Consider the following 11,192-nt stretch of genomic DNA (forward strand, 5'->3'; position numbering starts at 1 on the left):
CTTCAAATCTAAAACTACTCATTATTAACAATACTGGAAAGTAAGTGACAAAGTTTACTAGAGTTTCACTTTTAGACAAAAGCGAGAAAACATAAGGACCTGTATATTAACATGCCCCAGACATGACCTTGGTGATTACAGATCTGAAGGTTGCCAGCTCCCTGACATTCCGCAGTGTGGACACCTGAACATTGGCACACACATTACAAAAGGTAATTTTCAGGGCTAGGGAAAAGCTTTTTGTAAGTTTGTTTTTAAATACTATATTCAACAAGGATCTGAGGAAAACCAAAAATTTTCTCTCCTGGTTTTACCTTGACCAGATACTCTGGGCTTCTAGTGTCCCTATATTTCTTCGCACCTGTTTCTTTTCCTAATAACCAAATTTCTAGTGACTGGGAAAGGAATATTATCATCTTTAGGAAGTAGTCCTTAAACTTGTCTTTATAATACCTTCATCATTTTTACTATGCTACGCGGCGTTCAAATTACTGTGGCCCCTTTCCGGGTTTCAGTTCAATGAAACATTAATGCTCATGGTCAGATGCCACGCTGGTCACTGGTTTTTGACACTGAAGGTAAAAGTGGTATCTGCCAGCACGGAGTTTGCAGTCTAGCAAGGGATTCCCATCGATCTAAGGTTGGAGTTAGGTAGTTCATCGCTAATGCTAGCAGAACACAGGCAATTTGGCCATTAGCGTAAGTTGCAATGTGGTGTCAGCAATGGATGACGTTGGGGCTGAGGACTGTCTCGTTGCAGGGTAGCACTGTTCAGGGTCAGTGCCCTTGACAGAAAAAACAACCCCTGCAGTTTCCTGTCCCCGAGAAGCCACCGAGTGCTTCACACGGGCGGCAGAGGAACAGAGGACGTCTGCGAGAGATAAACCAGACTTGCTGCCCGGATGGACTGCCTGAGTCAAGGACTTTTACCAGATAGCTAGCTGCTGGTTCTGTAAACAAGCATTCCCAGGATGGCAGGATTTCCCCCCCTCATTCCTATTTTTTTCCTTTTCAGTTGAAATGCCCTTTCATTTTGACTTTTTATGATGAAAAATTTCAAATATATAGAAAAGTAAATGATAATGAACACCCCGCGGCAATTACTAACACTGTCATTCTTATTTCATTTATACCAGCATGCATTTCTAACATATGACCTTTCCACTTTACAGAATTGTAACATCTCTAGTATAACTTTGAAAACTAGTAATAATCTAATATCTAATACCCATTCCCTATTTAATTTTTCCCAAGTGTTTTAAAAATTTCTTTGTATTGCTGGTTTGAGTCAGTCAGGATTCAAACAAGAGCCATGCTAGTGTCTCTTAAGTTTTTTTAATCTATAATGGTTCCCCCCACCTCACCCCCATTTGTTGAAGAAACCCCGACATTTGCCTTATAGAATGACTCACAGTCTAGATTTGGCCGACTACTTCTTGTGGTGTCTTTTAGCCTCCCTTATCTTTTTCATATTTTCTTATTTTTCTAAAGTCTGTGCTATTATAAATTAAAAACAAAAATATGCTGGTGATACTGAAGAAATTGAAAGCATAGGGGGGAGTGCTAGAAATAGATCAGTTAGGAGGTGGGTAAAGCAATCTGCTATTCAGGATGGAGCTGAGCTACAATAACAGTTTTAGAGCCACCGGCACAAAAGAGGAACAGAAATTGGGGGAGAGGAAGGGATGAGATCATCCATGGAAAATGGGGTCCAAGATGGGGTCAGAGATGTGGGCAGAGGAAGGGGACGCTGCAAAAGAGACTGGGAGGTAGAGATTTATAGAAGGAAACTCAAGAGCAGAGTTATAGGAGCTGAGGGCAATTTTGAGGAGGAGGGATTGCTCAGTGGATGATTCATTTATAAAACATAAAATGAAATGAAATTTTATGGCGAGTTGTTTATATTCAGTAGAACAATAAGATGAACCTATACATTTATCCTAAGGATATAACAACATTTTGGAGACAAGGAATTTGGATATATAGGAGAGCAATGAATTAAAGATTGTTAGCTGTGATAAAAATGAATGACAACCCTTAACAGTTTTGGTGAAACTGAGCTCCAAAATCTAAGAAGTTCCACTTTTATGAGAAATCTTTCCAGATACACTGTAAAAATTCAACCTATTTGCATTTGCTCTTGTAATCATCTACTATGTGTTTACCACGGCATCCTGGCAAGGAAGAGGCAACCGTACATGAGACATGATCTCTATTCTTTCCATTAGCCATACTCACCACACTGACCAGCCCTTCAGGCACTTGGCTGTGTTTGATGGCAGGATTTAATGGTGGTTCTGACAGCTGCTCTCTTGGCCTGTTTCCTTCTCTTTAAAGCAATGGTTTGATGAAATCAATGGCTTGCATCAGAATCACCAGGAGGGCTTGCTATTGCTGGTCCCCCTCCTAGTTTATAATTCAGTAGGGACCAGAGAACTTGCATTTCTAACAAGGAATGCCACGCTGCTGCTGCAGGGATCATCCCCTGAGAATCCTTTACTTTTCCAGCTCTAAAAGTCCATGATCTCTTAGCAAAACAGCATTACCTACACTCACTAATGGATTTCACTATCTCCACTGAAAACTCACTAAAGCCTAACAGAACGTCATGGAATATGCAGACATTATTTGTTGAATGCAAACAAGAGCTTAACATTTTCAATCTTTTATCGTCTTACACTTTATAAACGTCCCGGGGATGTCTGTGTTAGGTTGCTGTAAGCTGCCAGGAGGCAGGACTATAGATAGCTAAGGAGGCCCTTTGATATCTCATACCACACTATATGCAGTCAGACATTTACTACATGCTTTTTTCCCCCTTTAAATTTATTGGGGGTGACATTGGTTAATGACATTATGTAAATCCCAAGTGGACAATTCTGTAATACAAATCTGTACATTGCATTGTGTGCACACCACCCAGAGTCTGGTCTCCTTTTGTCACCATATATTTGACCCTCTTTATCCTCGTCATCCTTCTTCTACCCCCCTTTCCCTCTGGTAACGACCATACTGTTGTGTCTATGAGCTTGTTTTGTTTGTTCATTTGTTGCTTTCTTTTAGGTCCCACATGAGTGAAATCATAGGTTCTTGTCCTTTTCCACATGACTTATTTCACTTAGCATGATACTTTCAAGATCCATCCATTGAAATGGCAATATTTCATCATTTTTTATGGCTTAGTATTCTACTGTATATATGTACCACATCTTCTTTATCCAATCATCTGTCAAAGGACACTTAGTTCTTTCCATGTCTTGGCTATTGTGAATAATACTCCAATGAACACAGGGGTACAGATATCAAATAAGTGTTTTCAATATTGGGGGGTAGATACCCAGGGGAGGGATTGCTGGATCATATGGTGGCTCTATCCTTTATTTTTTTAAGAACCTCCATACTGTTTTCCATAGAGGTTGTACCAATTTACATTCCCACCAGCAGTGTATGAAGGTTCCCTTTTCTTCACATCCTCTCCAGCACTTGTTGTTTGTTGATTTATTGATAGCCATTCTAACAGGTGTGAGGTGATATCTCACTGTGGTTTAAATTTCTTTGATGATTAGTGACATTGAGCATCTTTCCATATGTCTATTGGCTATCTGTATATCCTCTTTGGAGAAGTGTCTATTCAGGTCCTTTGATAATTTTTTAATTTGATTTTTTGTTGAGTTGTATGAGTTACTTATATATTTTGGATATTAGCTCCTTATTAGAAGTATCATTTGTAAATATCTTCTTCCTTTTGATTGGTTCTCTTTTTGTTTGTTGATGGTTTCTCTGCAGTGTAGAAGCTTTTTAGTTTGATGTAGTTCCATTCATTTAAGTTTTGCTTTTGTTTCCCTTGCTTTTGGAGTCAAGTTCACAAAAATCCCTCTGAGACCAAAGTCCATAAATTTAGTGCCTATGTTTTCTTCTATGTATTTTATTGTTTTAGGTCTTATATTCAAGTACTTAATCCATTTTGAGTTAGCTTTTGTGCATGGTGTCAGATAGCAATCTAGTTGCATTCTTTTGTAGGTGGCTTTCCAATTTTTCCAACACCATTTATTGAAAAGGCTTTCCTTTCTCCATTGTATGCTTTGGCTCCTTGGTGAAAAAAAAAAGTAGCCTATATATGTGTGGGTTTATTTGTGGGCTTTTAATTATATTCTACTAGAGGCCTAGTGCACAAATTCATGCACCGGTGGAGTCCCTTGGCCTGGGCGGCAATTGGGGCTGATCAGGGCATCTCGCCCAGTCCCAATTGGGGCCTATGGGGGCTGGCTGGCCGGGGAGGGACCGCAGGAGGGCTCCAGGGCGTGTCTGCCCCCTCTTGCTCAGTCCTAATCAGCTGGACTCCAGCAGCAAGCTAACCTACCTGTTGGAGCGTCTGTCCTCTGGTGGTCAGTGTGCATCATAACAACTGGTGGAACAGTCGAACGAATGGTCGAATGAACGGTTGGACATTTAGCATATTACACTTTTACTATATAGGATGGTCTGTGTCTGTTTTTCTTCCTATACCATACTGTTTTGATGATTGTGGCTTTGTGGTATAATTTGAAGTCAGTGTGATATCTATGCTTTGTCTTTGTTCTCAGGATTGCTTTGGCTCTTTAGTGGCTCAACACAAATTTGAGGATTTTTTTGTTCTATTTCTTTGAAAAAAATGCCATTGGGATTTTGATGGAGACTGCATTAGATCTGTTTATTGCTTTTGGTAATATGGTATTTATAACTGTTAATTCTTCCAATCCATGAACATAGACTATCTTTCCATTTCTTTGTATCTTCTTCATTTCTTCCAACAATGTCTTATAGTTTTCAGTGTATAGGTTATTTACTTCCTTTAAGTTTATTCCTAGGTATTTTATCATTTTTTGTTTCAATTGTTTTCTTCATTTCTTTTTCTGACATTTCATTTTAGTATATAAGAACACAACTGATTTTTGTATGTTGATTTTATATCCTGCAATATATTGTTTCTAATAGTCTTTTGGTGGAGTCCTGTAGAACCATGTCATCTGCAAACAGTGAGTTTTACTTCTTTATTCCGAATTTGGATGCCTTTTATTTTTTGTTGTTGCCTGACTGCTCTGACTAGGACTTTCAGGACTATATTGAATAACAGTGGTCAGAGTGGGCATCCTTGTCTTCTTCCTGATCTTAGAGGAAAGCTTTTTCATCATTATATGAGCTGAGGGTTTGTCATATATGGCCTTTATTATCTTGAGGTACTTTCCTTCTATACCCATTTTGAGTGTTTAATTGTAAATTAGTGTTGTATCTTGCCCATGCTTTTTCTGAATCCACTAAGATCACATGATTTTAATCTTTTATTTAATACGTGCTTTTTGATATGCCTTTGATGGATGAGGCAGCATGTGGCCCTTTCTTGTTTGGTGATCATTATAAATTTGACACAAACTCTTAAAATAATATTTAATCTTGACTCATCCTTGAACAACTTCTGGAGTCTAGGAGACCACTGGGAAATCTAGTGGTCTGATATGATTTTCCTCTTAATCAGGAGATAGGGATAGTAGTCTCTGTGTTGCCACTGGCTTTATTATGGCCAGTCCGGTCACTTACCCTTGGGTGGCACTGGAAAATGAGGAAGCTACTGACCATCTTAGCTCAGGAAAAATTAATGAAATGTCTCTTTTAAGAATATAGGTTCTAGGAACAAATCTTTTCAAAATGTTATTTTTATAAAAATTATTTCAGAAGTAAAAAGCTTTCCACCTAGAATCACAGGAAAATAAAATAAGTTTTTTTGGTTTTCTTTTTTTGGTTTTGCTTTAAAGAATGAGATGCTACAGTTCAAAAATTGAATAAGTATTTATTGTTCCAGAAGTTACATTGATTTTATACATATTTCATAAATGATACAGGATTTTACACATGTTCAATATTTTATTATTTGTTTAAAGGACTTTTCTCCCCATCCATCCTCCCTCCCTTGCCTCCCACACATCCTGAAAGGATTTGCTCATTGCACTGTGCTGTTTCTTCTTAAAAACCCTGTGCACAAACAGGATAAATGGTTTAAAAATAATTCACACAACTTAAAAATAAATGAAGGAAGAGGTTGCAACGGGGGTGGGGAGGAGCGGGCAGGGGAAGGAAGTGGGGAGGGGCTGGGAAGTGGAGACATGCATCCTTTCATTCCATCATGCCAGTGGAAGGGGTGGTGGCAGGAGCAGCAGCAGCAATCCTGGCTGGCCTTCAACCTCTGCAAGGCACCTGGAGTCTGGGTTTGTCATTAAAAATTCTTCTTTTCATACACAATGATCCCAAAGGAGAAAGAAAAAGAGAAAGGAATCCCACGCCACAATGAGGAGGGATGAATCACGTGAAAGAAAAAAAGCCAATCAGCTGTGTGGCAAGCCCCATCTTCCTCTCCCTCCTGCCCCCACAGTAATTAAAAACAGAATATTGGACAGATGCCTTTGATTTGCAAGTGCACATGTCAACTGGAAATATGGTAGAAAATATTTGATAGAGTATAAGATTAATGCTTCTTTCTCTCAATTTAAGAAAAAATTGGGTGAAGGTAGGCCGAAAGGAGCCATAGAAATGTATGCCTGTATAAAGATAAATTGCACCCTTTGTGATCCACACACTTGATTTACAACTCCTGAAGTGGTGGAGGTGGGAGGGCTCACAAACAGGGTTCAAGTGTGTGTGTCCTTCGAGACTGACAAAGCCTCCAGACGAGACAGTGGCATCTGGTGGCCTGGCCTTGAATGCTGACACACAAGCAGATTAACAGCAATGAAATCATTCTGGTTCTGAAATGGCTACACAGACATGATTTTTAGCCACTTTGTAAACCTTTCATCTTTCTGATTTGGTAATACAGCTGAACACTTCCCCTCCAATTTGAGTTATGGAGGGAGAGTGGAATATCAATGGGGTAGTTAAAGGAGGGAAATTCTGCCTCCCCTCAAAAATTAATTAGTAAACAAAACAAAACAAAACAAAAAAACTTCATGCAAATGTTGCCAATGATTCCTAGATACTGATCCAGAGCACTGGAATATAAAGACATGTAAGAAGGCTTAATCCAGAGTGTCAATCATCAAACAGTCATAAATTGGTTCCAATGATCATATGGATAAAATTAATGTAACCAACAGGGGTGGGTGGTCAGAAAAGGGGCACAAGTGGGGCGGATTCCTATTTACTTGTAGAGGCTGGATCCAATTTAAAATAAATGCTAATGTCTGGCCTCAGACTCTGTTTGCCACCCACATATCTTGAGGATATGCTTTTCTGGTCTGTTTATTGACTCCTATGTCAAAAATAAGAAAAGTTAAATAAAAAAAAATAGAGCTGAGTGGGGTGCTGGTGTGTTACTGTTTTGCTGACCTGCAAAGAAGATGCAAGAAACTAACACCCCAGCATCATTTACTCTTTCTGAATCTCTCAAATATATAACTTATTTCATCCAGGAACTGAGATGCTTGATTAAGACAATATTAACTAAGCCCTTTGAGCTTATATTTCACAAAGCTTGATCTTCAGATTTTAACATTCCTTTCTTCCCTAACTTCCTTGTTGTTTTGTTTTTAATTAAAGGTAAAAACCCTCCACCCCAACATGGCTCCCAGCTTCCACCTGTAATGTTTTAATTAAAAAGGCAATAGTTATAAACAAGTGTTCTTTCTGCTGGGATTCAGAGGCTCTTTGCAGATCAATCTTTTTCACCAATTTGTCGGAGGGGCAGATGTACTTGCAATGGGTCTCTCAGTCTCTTAAGGTCCATTTCTGCCTAAAATAGAAACAAAAGGTGAGAAAAACTTGCTAATGAAGCTTTCAATATTAGTGTCTCCCAAGAAAAGGAAACTGTCTTCCCTCCATCACTGTGTGTCAAAGAAATCATCTCAATTACTCTCAAAATAAGAGTGCCTCAGAGACCAAGGGCAACAAAGGGGGGCCAGCGCCAAAGGCTGGCAGTTTCAGCCGTCAACAGAGCCTCCAGAGGGACCTGCTATCAATAGGGAGGACTCAGGCTCAAGAATATGGGGAGCACCTGATGCACCTTGCTGTTGTGCCCTTTCACGAACCTTTGCCTGGAGCCAGAAGTTTAATTTGGCTCCTCAAAGACTTTTGTTGTGTATCCAATAGTTGTTTAAGTTCTTCAATAGCTACAGACTTTTAAAACAAGGATTTGTAGTCAGTCAATGCAGCACTTTTAAAACTCACACATGCTGGACCCTCACTCCTGAGGAGCTGGATTAATAGGCTTAGGGTGGGGCTGCAGCATCTGCATGTTTAATAGCTCCAGGGAGGATTGTGGTGCAGTCCCTCCAGCTGAGAACCACCACCCAGAGCAACAGAAGACCTGAGTCCACTTAGGGTTAAGCTTATTCAAAGCACAACTCCATCACCAATAAGGGACAGAGAAGACAGAGAAGGCAGAGAAGGTCCAGAGAAGGGGATGGCAGAGCTTTTGGAGACTAAATAAACACACCACACCTCTAAAGTCATAAAAGACTATGGAAAATAAGATGAGGATTTATTCACCAAAATCTAGTATCTCAGAGTGAGGAAGGCACACTCAGAAATCTGAAAGTGGTAAAGATTATGAAAAATAAAATGTATCAATCTTTTTTAAAAATATATTTTTATTGATTTCAGAGAGGAAGGGAGAGGGAGAGAGAGATAGAAACATCAATGATGAAAAGAATCATTGATCGGCTGACTCCTGCACGCCCTCCTCTTGGGGATCAAGCCCAAAACCCAGGTATGTGCCCTTGACCAGAATTGAACCTGGGACCCTTCAGTCTACAGGCCGATGCTCTATCCACTGAGCCAGATCAGCTAGGGCTGTATCAATCTTTTTTTAAAAAATATATATTTTATTGATTTTTTTTACAGAGAGGAAGTGAGAGGGATAGAGAGTTAGAAACATTGATGAGAGAGAAACATCGATCAGCTGCCTCCTGCCCACTCTCTACTGGGGATGTGCCTGCAACCAAGGTACATGCCCTTGACCGGAATCGAACCTGGGACCCTTGAGTCTGCAGGCTGACGCTCTATCCACTGAGCCAAACCAGTTAGGGCTGTATCAATCTTTTTAAAAAGCATCTTCTAGTTCAATAATTTCTCACCTGCTCCGGGCAAAGATTCCTAGTAATCTCTCTTACCTGGATTTTATTTTTGCCCCATTGCTACCACACTCTTTAGGTGAGAAACTTCTGTGCCAATTATTGAAGAAAGATTTAAAAAGAGAGAAAAGTAAAAAAAAGACAACTCTAAAGAAACAAAATGAAAAAGTAAAAATAGGTCTAAGAAATTCAATATGCTAGTGTTAATAGGATAGCTAGGACTCACCATCTTTTCACCTGCTTGTATTATAAGACTTTTAGAGGTGTCTATGCTAAAATAGTGATTTATATCAAACTAGAGGCCCAATGCATGAAATTCGTGTAAGAGTAGGCCTTCCTTCCCCCGGCTGCCGGCACCGGCTTCCCACTGGCACCCGGAACCCAGGCTTCCCTCCGGCCGCTGGCAGGCACCAGGAATCTGGGTTTCCCTCTCAGCCCTGGCTTCGTCCAGAAGGTCATCAGGTCTAATTAGCATATTACCCTTTTATTATTATAGCTGAGGAATAATTTATATAGGAAGAAGAGGGTTGGGTCATTCTTTCAGTTTACCCATTGAAGTACTGTGGTTATGGATAATTATAATAATAACTAGAGGCCCGGTGCACAAAAATTTGTGCACTCGGGGGTCCCTCAGCCCAGCCTGTGCCCTCTCGCAGTCTGGGACCCCTCAGGGGATGTCCACCTGCTGGCTTAGGCCTGCTCCCCGGGGGATTGTGCCTAAGCTGGCAGTGATACATCCCTTGGGGGATGTCCACTTGCTAGCGGGCCGAAGCTGCAGTTGAACATCCACAGAGCTGCTGAGGAGGCAGGAGAGGCTCCCACCATCGCCAATGTGATGCCTTCAGCCTGGCTTGTGGCTGAGCAGAGCTCCCCCTGTGGGAGTGCACTGACTACCAGGGGGCAGCTCCTGCATTGAGCATCTGCCCCCTGGCGGTCAGTGTGTATCATAGTGACCAGTCATTCCGAGTCGTTCTGCTGTTAGGGTCAATTTGCACATTACCGCCCTAACGGGTTTGGCTCAGTGGATAGAGCATCGGCCTGCGGACTGAAGGGTCCCAGGTTCGATTCTCGTCAAGGGCATGTACTCTGGTTGCGTACACATCCCCAGTAGGGGGTGTGCAGGAGGCAGCTGATCGAAGTTTCGCTCTCATCAATGTTTCTAACTCTCTATCCCTCTCCCTTCCTCTCTGTAAAAAATCAATAAAATATATTTGGGAAAAAAAATTGCATGTGCATATTACCCTTTTATTATATAGGATAGAAGCCTGGTGCACGGGTGGGAGCCAGCTGGTTTGCCCTGAAGGGTGTCCCAGATCAGGGTGGGCAGGGGACCCCCAGCTCCCTACGATTGCCCACGCCGCCCATGCAGCCTCAGCCCGCAGCTGCAGCCTCCCCCGATCGTGGGCTCCGCCCCTGCCCGGGCCTAAGGCCTCTGGCCGAGGCGTTAGGCCCGGGCAGGGGACCCCCCAAGCTGCAGCCGCCCCCGATCGTGGACTCCGCCCCTGCCCAGGCCTTACGCCTCTGGCCGAGGCGTTAGGCCCGGGCAGGGGACCCCCCAAGCTGCAGCCGCCCCCCCTATAGTGGGCTCCGCCCCTGCCCGGGCCTTACGCCTCTGGCCGAGGCGTGAGGCCCGGGCAGTGGGGACCCCCAGCTACAGCCACCCCTGCCCAGCCTAACGCCTCTGGCCGAGGCGTTAGGCCCAGGCAGGGGACCCCCCCAGCTGCAGCCACCCCCCGATGGTGAGCTTCGCCCCTTCCCGGGCCTAACGCCTTTGGCTGAGGCGTTAGGCAAGGGCAGCAGGGAGCCCAAGCTGCAGCTGCCCCCCCTATCATGGGCTCCGCCCCTGCCCGGGCCTTATGCCTCTGGCTGAGGCGTTAGGCCCGGGCAGCGGGGACCCCAGCTGCAGCCGCCCCTGCCCGGGCCTTTCACCTCTGGCCGAGGCGTTAGGCCCAGTCAGGGGACACCCCAAGCTGCAGCCGCCCCCGATTGTGGGCTCCGCCCCTGCCCGTGCCTAACGCCTCTGGCCGAGGCGTTAGGCCCGGGCAGCGGGGACCCCCAGCTGCAGCCGCCCCCCACCCAGCTCAACCGCTCCCT

At 43.1% G+C, this 11,192-nt stretch overlaps 1 protein-coding gene across 5 annotated transcripts in view; it reads right to left on the reverse strand.

The window, feature by feature from the left end:
• Nucleotides 1-5,804: 5,804 nt before the first annotated feature.
• MCU (mitochondrial calcium uniporter) overlaps nt 5,805-11,192 on the reverse strand; it is a 183,554-nt gene continuing 178,166 nt past the window's right edge. For all 5 annotated transcript variants that reach the window (XR_001348533.1, XM_023755124.1, XM_006090275.3 and 2 more), the window contains one exon: nt 5,805-7,759. Coding sequence is in view for 4 of the 5 variants with exons in the window: in XM_023755124.1 (XP_023610892.1) it covers nt 7,682-7,759 (78 nt within the window). In the remaining variant the exon portion in view is untranslated. The remainder of the gene's footprint in view (nt 7,760-11,192) is intronic.

This window comes from Myotis lucifugus, unplaced genomic scaffold, assembly GCF_000147115.1.
Source record: "Myotis lucifugus unplaced genomic scaffold, Myoluc2.0 scaffold_69, whole genome shotgun sequence".
Taxonomy (NCBI): domain Eukaryota; kingdom Metazoa; phylum Chordata; class Mammalia; order Chiroptera; family Vespertilionidae; genus Myotis; species Myotis lucifugus.